The sequence below is a fragment of the Schistocerca gregaria genome, chromosome 1 (genome assembly GCF_023897955.1).
Source record: "Schistocerca gregaria isolate iqSchGreg1 chromosome 1, iqSchGreg1.2, whole genome shotgun sequence".
Lineage (NCBI taxonomy): Eukaryota > Metazoa > Arthropoda > Insecta > Orthoptera > Acrididae > Schistocerca > Schistocerca gregaria.
In genome coordinates this window covers 244,592,618-244,613,040 of record NC_064920.1, presented here as the reverse complement: position 1 = coordinate 244,613,040, position 20,423 = coordinate 244,592,618, and the positions used below count along the sequence as shown (strand labels likewise).

Sequence of the window (20,423 nt, the reverse complement as noted above, 5' to 3'; positions counted from 1 at the left end):
GAAGTGCCATTCAGGACGACACGGGAACGAAATAACCATTATCACCTCCTCTCCAAACTGAAAGGAAAAAGAACGCGATAATATTACCTGTTCAAAGACTAGAGCATTATTAGCGGTATCTACTTTATCTTGAAGAGGCAGTCTTCTTGATACAACACAGGAATGCACAGTAATGGGTAAAAAATATGCGTTTCATGAGGTATTTTATACAGCGATTTGACTGTAGAAAAAGTTGCTGATACAGGTATTTATTCCACAGCAGAAGACGAACTGTACATCAGCGTAAAAGGTGAATACCAGAAATTAAAAAAAATCCTGTTTCTTCCAACAATAATCGCTTCAGTTTATTTGGCAATGCACTGTGATGGACTCGAGGAAACCAATGATGCTAAAACCATTGATCTCTCTGTCATGGCGCAAAACTAATTGCAGTAAATATAAGCACCAGGAGGAAAGTAAACTTTCATGTGGAAAGCGGAATCAAGTATAAATTGCGACTTTTTCTAGTGCTCTGAAGAAAACTTGCAGTGTCAATAAAGTACGTCTCAGTCCACAATGTAGGTATGATCTGCCTGGAATTATTTTAGGACGCGATAAAATGAAAAGCAGAAGAAAAAAACTGGCTGAAGCATTCAGGCATGAAAAGACGACTGTTTCAGCAGTGACAGAAAACTGAAATTCACTGATTCAATGGCCCGATGTTGCCACAGGTGTTGGCCTAAAATGCGACAGATATTGACGGTGTAAGGAAATTCACGAGATTTGAAGCTGTATTTGCAAGTATTTGCGATCTTAAAGGAGGAAAAGGTGGCGAAAATGTATCTAGTGTGGAAATGAGATTTGGTACATAGTAGTGACGATTTCTTTAGCTACACACGTTCGATAATTTTTTGGAATTTCCTCCTAAACTACGTTTGTATTACAACGTATACAGATAGAGGCGGTGGTGAGGTTGCCAAAATTACCTACGAAATCCACGTGGTAAGCTTGAGATGACGTACAAACATGAAAGGACAAGGTTGATGATACTTTTTATTTTCATTTTACTCACACCACGAGGACGATCACGTGAAGATTCCAATACCTACAGTAAAAAGTAAGATTTTTCCAGAAATATTTTGGTATAAACAAAGGTAAGGTTGCCAATACTGAAACACGACGGAATACGAAATAGGCAAATGAATCTGTTTTCTTTCTTTTTTTGCTTTTTTTTAAGGTAAGACTTAAATTGGCAAAATTATTAAAATTTTTGGGATGCTCCATATGTAGTGTGGGCGAAAGTACGAACTTCAAAAAAGAGGCCTGTCGAACATTTGCTTAGCTTTTTTATTTTCTGCTGGAAAAAGAGTGTGTGCTCACGACGCTGGTTGTGTACCGTAGCTACAGAAAAGCAAAATGCCTTCTGTACAGTGACACTGTCTCAGGTGGCGCGGTTTATTCTGTCGCACTCACACAATGTAAATTTCCGTGTCGTTGCGGTTATTGCCACGTTTACCTAAGAAAGAAAGTTGTCACGCGTTTTGCATCGGATTAGGGGTTATCTGCTTAAGATCGCAGACGGTAATCGGCAGTTTACGGCAAAGCGAAGCGGTCCCCAACAAATAAATGCGTTCCATTCCCGACTTTAGTTTTTGCTATTTGACTAAAACCAATAAGCATATCGCGAGAGCTGCTAGGCATGTTGGGGCGGAATTGACAATATTACTAAAATTATTAGTATGTCAGAAAAACAACGATGTAGAAAGATATCGCTTGAGAAGAGTAGAGGCGCATTTCTTATAGTTCTTTTTTGTTTGCTTTAAAATGGGAGTATATTCACGATGCTGATTATAAATATCAGTAGCTCTAGAAAATTAAAAAGCCTATGTACAGTAAAACGCCTCATGTACTACAATTTATTCTGGCCGGTCTCGCACAGCCTAAAATTCTTGGTTGTCGCGCTTATCAAAATGATTGCAATGGCGCCTATATCGAGTAGACAACGATGTCACGAGGATTGTGTTGAATTAGGATTAATTGCGTTACGCAATCCATCACCCTTGCACCTTGTTATTTTCGGATATGAATTTAGTATATATCAAAATAATTGTCTAAGACTTCTCCATTATCTAATATATGTTTTCTGCAATTTACCTTGATGTTTCAGTTTTTATGACGAAAAGTGCGTTAAATATGGCGTAAACGTAAACGTTAGGTTACGCTACCGCTCAATCTGTTACAGTAACCTTTGTTTGGCGATCACATTCGTTGGCTTGGCCAACTCAGAGGTAATCCAGATCTCGGGCTATGCTACACATCAGACTATCACTACAACTGAGATTTGAAGGGGGATCAAATATCGCACTCCAGCCAAAACGATGGCTGTCATGCAGCTACAGAAAAGCGAAGCAGACGAGACTATCATCACAACCGAGATTTCGGGGGGGATCCAATATCACTATCACCTTCTAGCCAAAATGATGGCAGTGGTAGGCAGGAACAGAAAAGCGAAGCTGTCTGCGAAAGTAGAACTGGTATTTTTTTTATTTGCGAAATGCATCTACACAGTAAAACTACTGTGGCGGCTGCTTATAGCTCTGCAGCGCGACAGACGTCCAATAATCAACGACATTACGGGACTTGCTTGCAAATTACCGCGGTTGTCAGCGGTGTACAGAAAACCGAAGAGGTCTTCAGCAAGTAAATTGCTCCGTACTCGAATTTATTTTTAGGAATTTGATGGAAACTGAGGGCGTGTGTAGTGGAGTGCTGGTAAACGTTACGCTACGCCACAGACCGGTCTTCCTTTGGCGTCACATTCGTGGCTTCGTCAACTCAGAGGTAATCCAGATCTCGGGCTATGCTACACATCAGACTATCACTACAACTAAGATTTGAAGGGGGATCAAATATCGCACTCCAGCCAAAACGATGGCTGTCATGCAGCTACAGAAAAGCGAAGCGGTCCCCGAAACCGAGAGTACTTTGCTGACTATATCGGTGGCAACAGTAATGCAAAATGCATTTACACAGTAAAACTGCCTCACATGACACGTTTTATTCTGGTGGGTTTCGTACAATCTAAAATTCTAGGTTGTCACGCTATTGAAAGCTTTGCAGTGCCATAAATGCCCAATAAGAGACGATATTACGCGGTTTGCTTGAAAAGTACCAAGGTGGTCAGCGGTCTACAGAAAATCGAAGCAGTCTGCAATGAGTGAATCGCTCCGTATCCGAATTTAAGGAAACCGGAGGGCGTGAGTAGTGGCGCGCTGGTAAGCATGTGGCGTGCGGCGTGGCGTTATCGCCGGCGCTGCGCCGCGTCTCCACGTGAGCGGCGGTCCGCACGTGTGCGCGCGCGCTACATTGCATCGACCTGCGCGACCTACAGCTCCCAGCCATGTGCTCGGCGCGCGACAACAAAAGGGCCCGCCCGGTTCTCCCCCGTGGCCCCGTCACTCAAGTGTCACTCACAGCACAAAGAGGCAGCCGGCGGGCGCGCCGCGCCGGGCCGGCGCAAAAATCGAAACTCCGCGCCGGGGAAGGAACACGGGGCCGCGTACTTACATTTCATGCGTTTCGGACAGTCCTGCTTCCTCCTCGGCATGGCTGCAGCGGCGGCGACGACGACGACCTCCGGCACTCGGGCGGATGACGGCTGTCGGCGAGCCAGTTGTGACGGCAAGTGTCAGTTTCAGCAGCGCTTCATCACCATGACGACGGACGCCCGCGACAAACACTGAGCTGTGTGATTACTCTTCCACTCTCCCCTACACTTTTCGTTTCTCTCTCTCTCTCTCTCTCTCGCTCTATTTTTGCCCCTTTTCCCTGCCTCTCCTCTAGTTTTCACCGATTTGTCATAGTGACGCCACACATCACGCGTCGCTTCTCACTCGCGCGGGGAAACCCCCCCACTCCGCAGAGAGCGCGGCACGCAACAATCACATTAAAGCACAGAGCGCGCCGGTGGTGGTGGTAGTAGCTCCTCCTCGGTCACCTGCGCGGCGACAACTGAGCGGCGTGGCGTGGCGACGCAACGCTGGCCGGCTGTGGCGGCGGAGGCGGTGGCGACGGCGGGGCGAAGCGGTCAGCCAGCCTCGACAGACACTGACTGACTGACTGACACGGCTCCGCTACAGTAGACAGGCGGCCGGCGGGCGGACAGATAGACCCAGGCCGGCCGACCGGGCGGCGCAATCACCAGCCACTCCGTAGTCCGCGCGCGCGCTGTCTCTCTCTCTCTCCCTCCCCCTTTCTTTCTCTCTTTCTCACTCGCACGCCCTCCCCTCTCCCTCTCTCTCACTCTCGACACCTTCCCCCCTCTCTCGCTCACTTCGTGCTCCCTCACGCTCCGCGCGGCTCCCGCTGTCAACTCCTCGTCACCGAGTATTCCGAAAATCTAAACGTCGTCGCGTAGCAAACACCGCCACCGCGCGCTGCCGCGGTGCGAGTAACCTCATGGGTCTGCTGGTGACGTCACGCGTGCTGGGCGGAGCCTGCGCCAGTCACCGCCCATCCCTTCCCCTCCGCTCCCCACCACTGCGCGGCCAGTCCATTCGATCACAGCGAGAGGGGGTTAATACAGTGCTACGAGAAGCATTTCCCCGACTTTTTCTTGACCTCGAAATCACAGGTAAGTGATACTAAATTATTACTGGTGTCACAGTGATCGCAGTTATCGTATTTCCTCCCTGTGAATCTTTCTACGGCTGACATACGTCGTGTGAAACGTTACTCGTGTCATTTCACTCACTAGCGGGCGTCCATGTTGGGCACCGTATATTGCTCCGCAAGCGAAACAGAAAGCTTCTGATAAGCGGTGTTTATCATTTATTCCGACAACACCAGATCATCAACTGAGTTCAATTTTTGCTCGTTTGCTTTGAAAGACGACGTTATCTCGTTTTACTAAGCAATTAGAGGCAACATAACCTCAACTCGTAGCAGCTTGGGTTGGTCGGAGCGGCGGTAGGCGGCGCTGAGAATACCCGAGCTCCCGCTCGCGAGGCTAGCGCTAAGATTTATGTTGTGTTTGCCGCGCCCGGTGCCAGGTGGCAGCAGCGTCCGAGACAGAAGAACATTTAGAGGCGGGCCCCGGCCAATAGCGGCGCGACGCTCCAGCGGTGCATTGATTGGCGCACGTTTGGATTACGATTGCCTTTTTTTTTGTTAAGTGCACATGTGTTTTACTGTCACAACAATACACATCTTTCACCAGTATGATTACGATACTGTAGCGAAAGAAATAATTCGTGAATGTCGGAACCGACGTAGTTTCATGTGTAAAAAAAAGTGTGAAAGTTACTATAAATGTGCTTTTAAGCGAAGTGACGTTAATAGTGAGCACGGTGTCGAACTTGTTGGACAGTTTCCGAGTATTTCTTCAGTTCTTGTCATTCAGATACTGTTTTCCGTGTGCGATCGGAATGACGTGATCGTTTTTGCGTGTTATTCGTATGGTGTATTTTGTAATGTTTTGATTTTCGTTGTCTTTAGTTGTTTAAAATGCGTCGTTACCAGGATGCAGTATTTGTAGCTTCGGAGTTAATATTTTCGTCACACACGAAATCACTGCAATAATTAAAATCTCTCTTTTAAGAAAAGTGAATCACGCTGCGTCTATTTGTATTATTTTTGTGTATTAGTACGTTTGAAAATATCCGCTACTAAGAAAATTTGACTCTGAAACAGAGCTTTACTACAATTAAGAAATAATTCGAATTTATAGTTTCGCGCAGCATATTCACGGGAGCAAACTTAATACTAATAATATTTTTGTTTTGTTTTTAGAAACTTTTATAGAACAAAACGGGATATGAATTGGATTATTTGTCATGCATTGCAGTGTTCATCGCTTTATTTCGTGTAGAAACTGTTTGTATTTTTAATATATCATGATTAGTCACGCATCATAGTCATTCTCACATATTTCCTTTCCTAAAGTTTTTCGTTAAATTTGGATACAAATAGACGTCAAATTAGAATCCTTGACGTGTCATAAATTTAGAAGCATTGCCAACATGCGATAATCGAAACCAAAATATTCAGAGAATGAACCAGTCCATTGTTTGTGAATTATGTTGGTTGATCTTTCACAGTATAACGTACGGCTAAGAATAAGTTCTTTGTTACGGCCTATTTTCCCAAAACCTTGATTAGTACTTAGTCCTTCACGAAATGAAGTTTTTTCACTGTAAAAAAAAAATAACATAGCGCGTCAATAGCGAATGTCAACAAGGCAGGTGAAGTTTTTATTGGAATATTTTGTGGTAAATCATGTACAGATGAGGTTATTAACGTCTTCTTTGAGAACAAACGTCTCAAATTGTGCTGTTTATTTATGCAGGATAATCTTGTGGATCAACTGTCAAAATTTTATCAACGGTACGCGACACTGGTCACGTGTGGAGCGCTTACGTTGAAATTTATAATCTGAGGCTCATAGGGAAGAACTAATTTTTCTTTGCGAACTCTGATTTTTGCCGTTAGCTTCTTTTGGATTGTAATGTGTTCCTTTTGTTGCCAAACAAAACGAAGTGATTCAAAGCTTTAGTATAAAATCTGATGCAGCTCCTAACTATTATAATTTTTTGTTTGAATATTACATTGTCTCCCAATAAGGAAACTGAAGGTTTTTATCAACAGTGCTTTCAATAGAGAGCGCTTGCAGGCACATTTTTATTTCTCAGAAAACTAGACTCTACACGCTTCCTCTCCTTAAATTTTTCTATATGATGTGGTTATGTTACAACAAATGTTGCAGATAATTGTAACTGCTACTAGACTGTTGGCGAACAGTTTTACGCTGGAGGTGGAAATAAAAATATTGAAACAATTTACCGTCTGCGTCGAGACCACGTTGGAGTGAATGCTTACTTCAATCGGTGGATTTCTTTGCTTCTCAACAGGGGAAGGGCACCACATAGTTGATACTGGAAGAGTGTGAATGTTACACAGATACAATGTTGGTGACAACTCTCAGTAGTCGTATACATAGGGCAATTTTTACTTTTCTGATTAAGCAACGGTTGAATTTTCTTGGTGCAGTATTGCACAGAGAGAATGTTGGGTTATCCCAATTACACAAGTATATCTCCTGTGCTATTTGAATCATATCTTGGCACCGTCATCAGGCATGAACAGCAAACCAGATGTCTTTCATACCAAAAAAGCAGCTATTTTTAGTGGTAAGAAAACAGGGTTGTTTGCCTCTCTGAAGGCACCTCCAGAGGAGTCAGAATAGTATTACATGCAGAATGTATAGCCTTCCTTTTGGTATTAAGTATTTACTGCTGAATTAGTGTACATGGGCTGTACGTACGAAAACAAATTGACAAATTTATCACTTTAACGAGAATATTATAATAATATACGGTGTTACAGAAATGACAGCTGTGCAGTAAACAGCTAAAATAAATCCAGTTTTTTTGTTTACAACGTCGAAGTTTTGAAATAGCGATTTCTGATGGGAGGCTGCGTCCGAATTCGTCCATTACAAATGATTCAACATTTGCATAATTCATTTTGACAATGATAAAAAAGAGAATCAGTGAATTTGAACTTGAACTGCCGAGTATTTATCCCGCTGCTTATCGTGAAGTCGATGTCTGTCAACAGTTCGGAAGCATTACTGTATTGCTTGCAAAGGAAAACAATTGATACCACTGAGCATTTTATTTTTCACGACTGCAGCAACATTTTTGTTTTCGGTTTGAACTTTGTGGCATCAGTTTCCTGTAGTTTCAAAATAAAATAATATGATTTCTCATTGTTTGAATATGTCGACAAAAATTACTCTGTACCAGGTTTCAGCAAACATATATGTGAAGAAGAAAGTAAGCTGCCACCAAGACAATTTAGCATGCAGCTACTTCAATAAGCGGCGAGGAAAATATTAAAGGTCTTCGATTTGTTAGTTCTGATTTCTGTACCTTAAATTAAATTGGAAGAACAAAATATCATCAATAGACTTTTTTGTGTCAGAAGTGTACAGTAACAATGCAAATCATTGAGACAAATTGAAGAGACCGGCTTTGTCGACAAATATCGACATAATTACGATAAAAATCGCTGTTTTATGAAGAGATTGCTCTAGACTTAAGCATGTCTTATATGAATGTAGTGCGTGACTTCAACCCGTAATTGTTTAGTGAGAATAGAAACAATAACCAATATAGTCGCCGTATCTTTTATTCATACTGTGTTTCGAATCCGTGCTCTATTGTCAAGCCATCATAAGTATACGTAGCAGCATGTTACAGAAGCGGAGGACGATGAATATAATTCTACTTTCATGATCTGTCGACGCACTATCAATGCAAAGCGATATCAAATTATTTTTATCTCAGTAATAAGCATGAGTCTTACGATGAAATAATTAATTCAGTGTAGTACACACTCTTTCAAATTTATGATTGGAAACCCCATATCTTTATTAGCATTCCCTCAACAGGAGGATTGTTTTTCACTAATAATTTCACGCTATAAACCACATTGCTGGTATTTTAACGCTAAGTGTGTTTCAGCAAAGGAGTTTATAATACCGGAAGTCATCACTGGACAGTATTTCTAGGAATTCACCAACTATACTTTTATGTGGCGTGAGGTACCTATTGGACAAATTCTATAAGACCATCGTCAGTTTTTGCGATCGACGTACTGTTTTCCTTATATGCATATTTTTTGCGTGTGGGGGTGGGGGGTTGCGAGGCACATGCCTTGCAGGAGCTGTGAACTGGTACCGATGCCTTGTGAATCCTTTTCTTACAGTACAGACTGGAATGCAGTCCTCTCTTCACAGACCTAATTCAGTTGCTATATTTAACAGTCGATCAATGAAGAATGGGGTAACAACTTAGGTTACATACCAGTTCCGATACTTGCCTAAGTTATTTTATGTTTAAGCTAGGCTCAGGCCGAATCTTCTGCTCCAGATTTTAGCAAGTCTTCACTGTTCAATTCATAAAAGAAACTCTCCATCTAGAATTGCTATTGGAAATAAATTGTGCTAATACACAGTCTCAAAACTGGTCTTACTAATAATAAAATACATAACTGCCTTACGCTCTACGCTGTTGAGCGCTATATTTGTCCGATCCAAATGTTGTTCTTCTGGTTTTCAGTCCGAACACTGATTTCATGCAGCTGTAGACGCCAGGATGTTTAGTGCAAGTCTCCTGCATAGCCCAGTGCAACCTAGATCAACTTGACCTGCTTACTGCAGTAAAGCGTTGGTGTGGCTCTGGTATTTTTACCCGCTCCCTCACACTTCCCTCCATACTATTCTTTGACGCATCAGTATTTCTCCTATCAACCGATCCATTATTTTAGTGAAGCTGTGCCATAAATTTCTTTTCTCCTCGACTCTATTCAGTAGCTCTTAAATTAGTTATCCGATCTCCCCTCCTAATCTTCAGCATACACCTGTGTCACCGTGTTTAAAACGCTGTATTTTCTTCCAGTCTGTTTTGTTTATCGCAGAGTTTTCACTCTTGCTTAAGGTACATTCTAGACAAACACTTACAGGAAAGACTATCTAACGCTTAAATTTATGTTATTTAATTCTTTGGAATGTTGTAATGGAAACTTCAGAAATTGTTCAAATGGTTGTTTTGAAACTGCCAAATATTTATGTCATTTGGAAAAGTATTCTTACTACTGTGAGCCTCCATTTTTCTTGTGGTATTGTCACTTTATTTTGCTGCCCAAATGCCGGCCGCGGTGGCCGAGCGGTTCTAGGTGCTTCAGTCCGGAACCGCGCGACTGCTACGGTCGCAGGTTCGAATCCTGCCTCGGGCATGGATGTGCGTGATGTCCTTAGGTTAGTTAGGTTCAAGTAGTTCTAAATTGTAGGGTACTGATGGCCTCAAATGTTAAGTCTCATAGTGCTCAGAGCCGTTTGAACCATTTGCTCCCCAAATTGCAGTACTTCTCTTCTACTTCCAGTGTCCCATTTCCTAATTTCACTTCCTCAGCACTGTACGATTTAGCGCAAATACATTTCATTACCTTCATTTTATTGAAATTCATCTTATTACCTCCTTTCAAGACTCTTCACTATTCCTTTCAACTCACTCCCTAACTCTTTTGCGGCCACTGACAGAATTTAAGTGTCATCGCTGAACTAGTTTTTTTTTCTTTTCTCCTTGAACTTTAATTCCCCTTCCAAACTGCTCCTTAGCTTCCATTACTGCTATCTTTCGTGTTCTTCGCATCTTATATCCGCAGTTCAGTTTCTGTACAAGTAGACACCGTTCCGCTCTCTGTATTTCATCTTTACTATCCTTAGGATTTCAAAGAGTGTGTTGCAGTCAAAGAAGATAAAAATTTTCTTAATTTAGAAATGCTGTAAATGTAAGTGTGTAATTCTCTGCCTCGTGATGACTGGGTGTTTAGCGAAGTCCTTAGGTTAGTTAGGTTTAAGTAGTTCTAAGTTCTAGGGCACTGATGACCATAGATGTTAAGTCCCATAGCGCTCAAAGGCATTTGAACCATTTTGTAAGTGTGTAAGGTAAGTCGGAGTCAGTATTGTCTTACGTGTTACTACATTTCTGCGGAGTGCAAACAAATTTTTCCTGAGACCGGTTTCTGTAAGTTTTTCCACTCGTCTGAAAAGAATTTGTGTTGGTATTTCGCAACCATGATGTATTAAATTGACGGTTCAGTAACATTCACACTTGCCAGTACCTGGCTTTTTTGGAATTTGTGCTATTACATTCTTGTTGAAGTCTTAAGCTATTTCTCAAGCTCAAGTATTTATGGTGTTAGTTTGCCGTATTCTGCGTTGTTGTGGGACCCTGAGTCACTTGAATGCAACTCACTACCATCTGCGCATTTCCCTTACATTGCATATCTCAGCACGTTTTTCTGAAACCACCTGTCCGGTTTGCGCCGGTACTACTGCTGTTGTTTTTGACATAACATTTTTATAGGTTTAAGCTGTTTATTACATTTTCTCTCCGCAGTGTGTGAAAATCTTTCCGTATTGGTACTGTAATTCAGTCAGACTGAAGTTGGATAGCATGGAGTTAAGGAAAATTCCAGCTTTGTAAGTTTATCCATTTAATTCTACCATACCGCTCACATACAGTCATTCCTTAATTTATTTACTCTTATTTGTTTTCTGTAACTGGTCTAACATTTTAGCCCTTGAAAACAGGAGCCCTCTTGTTGACTGTCTTTTCTAAATTGCAGTATCAGTCATAACTGCCCCTTCCCATTAACCCTTCTTGCCGTATTTCCAGCTGCCACTCTTGTTTTCATGCTCTGCTGGGACAGCAGAGAGGCTCGTAATTAACTGGCATTAAGGTAGGTTCCGGATTAGCTTTTTTTGAGCATTGGTGGAAGTTTTGAAGAAACACGCTATATATACCTCGCAAAAAGTGTCGGCACTCCGTGATTGGCAGGGACTGTCATGACGTGCAGTCCCGCCAAGGATTACTATCTTCTCCCCGCCACTACAGGCCGGATTCCCACATGAGGGAGATGTTCACTGCGCGAAGTATGTTTACATTCGTTTTTGGTGTAATCACGTTAAGACATCTTGGATGCTTAGTTTTCATCATGAGCGTTATTTGGTTCATCAAACGCTTAAACATGTGGGTGGCGTGTATAGTAAACGTTTGATATATATCGAAAGTGATTTTCTGCACGTTTTGATACTACTTATCGAAGGATGCTCAACTGAGCTTCTACATTTAATACTAACTTGATGAGAAGGGACTACCTAAAGAGGACTGGCTAATACAAGTGTTTTCTTTTTCATTAAGCGATGACAATCAATTATCAAGCGAGGTAACGCTGTAGTCTGCACTATGATCTCATTGAGTTTAAATTCCATTTTGCCTTTATTACTACACACAGCCCGAAATCCACTGATAAAATTTCGGCGGTTGTATAGGGATATTTTCTGAATATTTTGGTATATGGGACCCGTGGTAGGTGGTGACTCGTTACAAAGTAATAATGTATGGTCAAATTACGATATATTGGGTCTTCTACCCCAGTTACGAAAGTTTCTATGAGAATACCTTCAAAACAGTTAAAAAGCCTGTAATATGCAGTTACCAAAATATACGACACAAAATACAGAGCAGTGTAACAACTTACTGGCGTAACACCGGCCTTAGTGGCCGTGCGGTTCTAGGCGCTACAGTCTGAAGCCGAGCGACCGCTCCGGTCGCAGGTTCGAATCCTGCCTCGGGCATGGATGTGTGTGATGTCCTTAGGTTAGTTAGGTTTAATTAGTTCTAAGTTCTAGGCGACTGATGACCTCAGAAGTTGAGTCGCATAGTGCTCAGAGCCATTTGAACCATTTTACAGGCGAAACACACACACTTTTATCACAGGATGTTCAATCAGCACCGCATCTGTGCAGTACTGTCGACACAAATGCAGACCTGTTACCTAAGAAATATTGTTCACCAGTTGACCTGTCCATACTACCATTCGCTTGTCTGATGAGTTAAGGACCCCTGTTTGTCTCGAAGGACCACATCTGTTTACATCCATGCATTTTATCTAACAAGCAGAGTCGCGAAAATGATTTTATGGGAGGGTTATGATTATACGAGGGTTGGAACTTTAATAGTGGCAACTATTTTTTTACAGCTCGTACAAAATAGATACGTGTTTCAAAGTTTTACTGACCTTCAGAGTAGTCACCAGCATTGTGCATAACCCGTTGCCAGCGATGTGGAAGTCGTAGGATACTCTTAGAAGAGCCAGTTGTGTTGACAGTTCGAGCGGCGCGGTCTATTGCCAGACCCATTCTTAGCAGTTCTGTAGTGAATGGCGTGAAGTGTTTCCTTCAGTTTAGAAATCGAGTTGAACTCACGAGGGCTTAAGTCAGGGGAGTGCAATAAGTGGTATAGCACTTAGCAGGCCCATCAGTCAAACAAATCTGTAACAGCTTGCACTGTACGTGCTTGAGCATTGTCCAGCAAAATGATTGTCAGGTCCTGCAGAAAATGTTATCGCTTCTGTCTCTATGCTGTTCATTTTTGGAACACAACCTACGACCAGCTTAGAGACAGAAGCGATGACACTTTCTGCAGGACTTGACCATCATTTTGCAGTACAATGCACAAGCACGTACAGTGCAAACTGTTACTGATTTGTTTAACTGATGGGCTGCTAAGTCCTACACCACCTACTGCTCTCCTCTGACTTAAGCCCTCGTAAGTTCAACTCGATTTCTATACTCAAGGAACCACTTCACGGCATTCGCTTCAGACCTGCTACAAATTCGTCAGGCAATAGACCGCGCCGCTCGAACTGTCAACACAACTGGCACTGCTAAGAGAAGCCTACGACTTCCACATCTCTGACAACGAGTTATACACAATGCTAGTGACTACTTTGAAGGTCAGTAAAACTTTGAAACACTTATCTATTTCGTACGAGCTGTAAATAAATTGTTACCACTATTTAAGTTCCAACCCTCGAATATTCCTGACATTGTATCAGCGTGGGGCGATTTGCAGTAGTGTGGACTCTGAAGAAACTTTCAGACGCCAAGATCGCTAGTAAAGCATTTATTAGGCCTAGATAACCGGTTTTGGCAAGGCTATTTCGCCGTCTTCGGACCTTATGTTTTATAACATTACATCATCTTTTTCATCGGCACCTCAAGTGGTGTTACAACACGTACATACGTGTCAGTGTATTACTTTTGCGTTTGACAAGCCGATTTCTAGTGAAGTTCACCGCACTGACACGTGTATACGCCATGTAATACACCTGCAGTATAGATGAAAAAGATGACGTAGTCTTATAAAACATTAAGACCCGAAACCGGTTATCGAAGTCTAATAAATAAATGCTTTACTAGCGATCCTTGCATTTGAAAGTTCCTTCAGACTCCATACGTTCGTGAGTGTTACGTACTGTGTTGCTTATTGTTTCATCTGCGGAAGGTGAAAGATGCTGGTTGGCGTCATTTTGGGAAATTTTGCTGTGGGGTCTGGTGGATTGATTCCATTGTTACGCTTGAGGATAAGAGGACGGTAAGGGAGTTGTGTTGAAAACTTTTCGTCGCTATGCCTGAATGAAATGAGGGATATTGTCAATGTTTACTCTTTTTCATTGCTGTCAACGTACAACTAATGCTACAGGAAAAACAAAACCCTATGCAGAACCGAGTTGCACTGAATGAACGCTCGAGGTCGAAGAAGAAAGTGACTGGAACAAACTGGTGGTTAAACAAGAGACATAGCGTTTACAATCGACACTTCTACTGTTGTGTAGAAATTTTGAGCGCAGTACGCTTACAAAGGTAAATAGGGTAAGGAATCAAAGGAAATACAATGGATCTGAAAAGAGCTGCAGGAGACGCGTATTCCTTACGCCAAAATAGCCTGAAGATATCACTGAACAACCTCTGGAATTGTATCGGTGGAGTTCCGGGCCAGACACAAGACCTATACGTGCAAAACAACACATGTACAATAACACGTACCGAAAACAAACGGAATAGTTACAAACTAAAACACCAAAATAATTGACGTCAGTATTGCGTACCAGTTTTTGGTGAAAGTCGTGCATGTAGCTTCCCGTCAGATGAGCAATGGAAATGCCCCCCTGGCGACGTACAAATTACGGTTATGAAGGAAAAAAATGTTTTTATCTAAAGCATCGAATAAAATTCTACAGTCCTCCAACGAAACCTTATCGATCCATTATTTTACATCTATTGGGACTAAGCCACGATTCCTATGCTGGTGAGATGGCTATCAACGGGAAAATGCATCAGGTAACAGCAAGTAATTTTAGTAGACCTGTACAATGTCAATAATGGTTTTGTACTGTCAGTCTCAGTGAGGTAAATGTTTAATGAACAAATGTCGTTGTCATCGTCTCCTTTTCAAGAATTATTCTATTGCCCGTTCCGATCTCACAAACAAACTGTAAAACGTAAAATATAACCAGCCATTTTATAATGGACTGACTGTTGAAATGAACGACTGATAGACTGAAAGTATAAATGTTTCACGAATATTCGATACTTTGTGCTTCTTGTTTGGATAACCCTGTTATAAAAAATTAAGCTGTAACACTTCGAACTGGAGCTCGAAATGGTCTCTTCATTTATTAGAAGAATGTAAGGTAAAGTTGCCTTAAACTCCAACGGTGGTTTGGACAACATAGTACTTTACAAGACGTGGTAGGCCCAGAGCCGGTCGGAGGTCCAAGTGACACAAACCGCCGCATGGGGCGCAAAGTTGGCACGGGACGACCAGGTACAAGATTTGTGTAGAGTGCGTTTGGTGATTAACAGCGAAAACTGACACAGGTTTAAATGTGTGAGGGAAAAGGGGGAGGGGGGGACGCCAAATGATAAATCGCTTTTCTGGAAAATGCTTCCCGAACCGGCCTTGGGTATGCTCTTGCCTTCATGCGATCTTTGATCTTATGTAATCAGGCGGACCTACAGTTTAACGTGGAGTCAGACCCGTAATGCTACTTGGTCTTTTCATATGTACCAGACATTGTCAGAACTGAAATAAGTGGTAAGTGATTGAAGGAAATCCCCGGATTGACCGACGATTGAACCGCAAGCCTTCCTTATAGAAGTTACACTCGATTTCTTTCCTAGTCATGTCTAGATATAACAATTTGCGTAGTGGCTTATGGCTCTCACTGCCGATGTTGAATCTTAATATAATACATAGTACCTTATACAAATTGAGTGTTGGTTTTATTAAGTTGAAGAATAAGCTGAGCTAATTAAGTAACGTATAGAGGGGATTAACTGATTTTCTCGATAAACAACCAGTTGTAGATTATGTACGCCTACACCGAATAAATGACGGCGGATTCTTGTAACGACTCACTGTTTTACATTGGCCTTGTCGGGCAATGTGTATGCTTGTGTCTGTTACGTACAGTCTTGCAGAGCGAGAAGGGGCTGCGTTTAAAAAGCTGGGTCGTTATGGGAGAGAAGCACGACTGAAATAGCCTTTATACATCCAGATATACTCGTAGTTTTTCCATAATTTCCCTAAATCACTCGAGGCGAATGTCGGTGGGATGGTCTCTGTGCAAATGAAACCGCTGATTTCTTATATCATCCCTTTCCTAACCGAGCTAATGTTCTAACTCTAATGTTCTTGATGACGACGGTAGCTTAACCCTAATCTTCCTCCCCTCCCCTTTTCGGTATATACAGTAAACCATTCAAACGACCGGGTTTGTAAGAAAATAGCTGGCCGGGTTGGCTGTGCGGTTGTAGGCGCTACAGTCTGGAACTGCGCGATCACAACGGTCGCAGTTTCGAATCCTACCTGGGGCATGGGTGTGTGTGATGTCCTTGGGTTAGTTAGGTTTAAGTAGTTCTGCGTTCTAGGGGACTGATGACCTCAGAAGTTGAGTCGCATAGTGCTCAGAGCCATTTGAACCATTTTACAGGCGAAACACATACACTTTTATCACAGGATGTTCAATCAGCACCGCATCTGTGCAGTACTGTCGAGACAAATGCCAGCCTGTTACCTAAGAAATATTGTTCACCAACTGACCTGTCCATACTACCATTCGCTTGTCTGATGAGTTAAGGACCCCAGTTTGTCTCGAAGGACCGCATCTGTTTACATCCATGCATTTTATCTAACTAGCAGAGTCGCGAAAATGATTTTATGGTAGGGTTTATACTCTTAGCAGTGCCAGTTGTGTTGACAGTTCGAGCGGCGCGGTCTATTGCCTGACGAATTTGTAGCATTTGAAGCATTTTTTTGTAAGAAAATTTTTGTAGCGCCTTCTGGCGCTGTCCCCAAAGCGCGAGACAGTGGAAGGAACGGGAAAAGCGCAGTTACGGTATACTGTGAAGGTTACAACATTTGGACGAGTTCAAACTAGTTATGTTTTTCGGGAAACGGGAAGAAGTTTGAAGTGTGACGACTGAAGCGCATGAGAACAGATTCAGTCTGAGGAGTGATTCAGGGCATAACTTCATATGCACCCAGGAACATTGACGTACGTGATTGTTTTGGTGGTCCAGGTACTGCTTTATGGCGAGGCATGATGTTGCATGGGTACCGACCTCCAGATGTTTAAACACTGCCCAGTCACCGGTCAACGTTATTGTCACACTACTTCTTGCACAAACGATCATCCAGCATTGCCAACCGCGCTGGTGGAGAAATGAAACTCCCTACCACAAGAACTCCTTACCAACCTTGTGCCCAGTATGAGAGCACGTTTCAGAACATGCATTGCTGCCTGTGGTGACCACACAACCTGTTAAGAACCATGTCCTGCCTTTCGTAATGTCAAGGGGACCATCATGAATCGCGGTCATTTCAGTGAACTGTTTGTCTTCGAATAAAACTCTCATTTCTGTTTGGTTCATTGCGTATTTTTTTTCAGTTACCTTCTGTACTATTCTGTAGCACTTGTTTCTATGTATAGTCCAAGCTTCTTCGAGCTATATTACCGAGCGAGGTGGCGCAGTGGTTAGCACACTGGACTCGCATTCGGGAGGACGACGGTTCAATCCCGCGTCCGGCCATCCTGATTTAGGTTTTCCATGATTTCCCTAGATCATTTCAGGCAAATGCCGGGATGGTTCCTTTCAAAGGGCACGGCCGATTTCCTTCCCCATCCTTCCCTAATCCGAGCTTGTGCTTCGTCTCTAATGACCTCGTTGTCGATGGGACGTTAAACACTAATCTCCTCCCTCCTCTTGCCGGCCGCGGTGGTCTCACGGTTCTAGGCGCGCAGTCCGGAACCGTGCGACTACTACGGTCGCAGGTTCGAATCCTGCCTCGGGCATGGATGTGTGTGATGTCCTTAGGTTAGTTAGGTTTAAGTAGTTCTAAGTTCTAGGGGACTAATTACCACAGCAGTTGAGTCCCATAGTGCTCAGAGCCATTTGAACCATTTTGAACCTCCCTCCTCTTCGAGCTATATTATTTGGCAGTTGACACATCATGTGACAGCTCCTTTCGTCCCCAAATTTTGCACACCTGAGAAATTATACCCTATCTTTTAGCACACGCCAGCGCAAGTCGACAGAAATATGAATAATTTTAAGTGGTTGTCACTTATTTCATTGTTTTCGTGCGTGTGTATACTGCACTGCGGATAGTTCATATGGTGTCAGTAGCTAGTTGCAGATATGCTAACTTGATATGCTAACTTACGTGCTAAGCATGCTTAATCATTGAATTTTACATGTGTATCGACTCTGTAACAACAACATACTTAACAGTACCAGGATTTTCTACCATACAATAATTGTGTTACTGCAAAGACAGTATAGGGGGTTCTGTAAGATGAACTACTGCTGTTTGCTCCAAGGTAACTTATGGCAATATGAAGTTTTTTTGGAAATTTGTGGTAAGGTCTTATGGGAACTGCTGAGGTCGTCGATCTTTAAGCTTCCACACTACTTAATCTAACTTTGCGCTAAGGACAACATACACCTTCAGGTTCCAGGGAGGACTCGAACCTCCGACGGGTGGAGCCGCGCGAACCGTGACAAGGCGCCCTAGAGCGCTCGGATACCCCATCGGTAATGCGGTAACGCTCTACCGGAAAGCAACCTGCTTTAATGACATCATGGAAGAAATCTTCATCGCAGATTTTTGAGTCGCGTCGAGCAGGAACTGGGAAGTACAGCTGCTTTTCGCAAAAGTAATTCTATCAAAATCCTGAGTGAAGCTCCAAGATTCTTCGCTGTATCTCACGGAGTGAGGGTAGGTGACGCTGTTGACAGTACGTTCATTGAGTGGCGTTGTTAAATCAGGGGCCCGGTTAATGCTGTTCTAGAAGAGTAGGCTATGTGCTGGCACTGTCCCTGCCCCGCCGTTCTGTTCCTTTAATTTCCATAACAATACAACACTGCACTGCAAATATTACTGCACTCGTCAGTACGATACTGTTACACTTTCGATACATCATCCTCAGATAGAAACCAACAGCAAACAAGCCAAGAGAATAAAATCACTCCCCCTCCTCCTCCCCCCTCCCCTATTATCTCAACTCTCAATAATTAATGCAAGGATTTAACTATCGTGACAATGACGCAGTTTGTGTTACTCGTAGCACTAACGGAAGTGTGACGTGACCCGCCCAGACAGCCGCGTGCGTTAACACGCCGATTCTGGGTTCAGGGAGGAGCGCCGATTCCAGCGGATCAACAACGATTGCCAGTATGCCGGCCAGCCTGTACATGGTTTTTAGGCGGTTTCTCACATCCGACGAGGTGAATACTGCGTCAGTTATTCGATTCGAAAAAATTAGACAACTTCGGGTCACTTTCACATTAGGTAATACCACACGCAGCAGATTCCGGCCCGAGAGGGGGGTTGAGGCTGGCAGTCTCTACCACTAACACTGCCAAATCCAATAATTAACTTGCTGATACCGTGTACGAAAAAGAGGAAGTTAAACAAAGCAGGTGTGACGCGGCAGTGCTGTTGCAATCCTCGGCTGTATTATTTTGCAAGCAAATTTGCTTATATTATCATGTAAGTGTCTTTTCCACTCTCGGTACACTAATTTATTGGCCGTATCATACCATAAAGTAAGTTACCGCTGCAAATTTACTCTATTTGCTGGAAAACGGTACACTGTCTGCTCTAAGAAACGCTGCGTGAAATGTAATAGACTGCAATAATCCAACTGAATAAGATTCGTGGCAAGATCAGTGGGAATGTTGCCCTGGGTGCAGGATCGATGATAGGGAGTTGAAACCCCTTTCCCCTACCGATTACCTCCAAGTCAATACAAAGGGCTCTGAATACAGTACTGAAGCTAAAAGTTTTACCTGTTTACTTTTTGCATGAAAAGATTAAAAACAGAAAAGATTGTAATTTGAGTTTACACCAAGTGAAGGCTCTCCTGTCTCACCGAGGAGGAACTGCCAAGTGGATTTTTAAACAACTGACAGCAAATTAAATGCTATCACTCTGTATGCGCTCTAATACTGGTCACATTGGTTTTAAGGCAGTCACTCTACACCAGAGAGAGAAAGATTATTTGGTAGTAAATTATGTCGGCGTCTTCCACAAGCATGCATAATTTATACCTCAACATACTTTCAAAATTTACCAAAAAATGGTCACGTAGATGCTACCGTCACTCATGTGCATTAGGATAATTTGAATTAAGACGCATTCCTTCGTTAGGCCAAAATAGGGAGTACAACGTACACAGCGCCTAATAAAACTGGAATAATTTGGGCAGAGCAACGTTAATACGACAAACTTAAAGGAATCGTATTTTTTTTGAAGTCATATTTTCTATAGAGCAAGAAGAACCGGAGAAAGAGATAAGTAGGAGATATTCAGAGAGAAAGAAGATTAATATTTAACGCCTGGTCGAGAGGTTCCGAAGCTAGTTCACGAGAGACAGGCAGTACATCAGCGGGAAATGCTGTTCACCTGGTGTGCCTCTGCGTTTCGTAGAAATACGTTTTAATTCTTCCTATACCCATTCGTCTC

General features: G+C 42.8%; 1 protein-coding gene across 1 annotated transcript in view; it reads right to left on the bottom strand.

The window, feature by feature from the left end:
• Positions 1-4,189, bottom strand: part of LOC126339150 (protein tiptop) — a 1,078,908-nt gene extending 1,074,719 nt beyond the window's left edge. The window contains exon 1 of the mRNA XM_050001608.1: positions 3,547-4,189. Within this exon, the coding sequence (XP_049857565.1) occupies positions 3,547-3,586 (40 nt within the window). The 5' untranslated portion in view covers positions 3,587-4,189. The remainder of the gene's footprint in view (positions 1-3,546) is intronic.
• Positions 4,190-20,423: the final 16,234 nt, after the last annotated feature.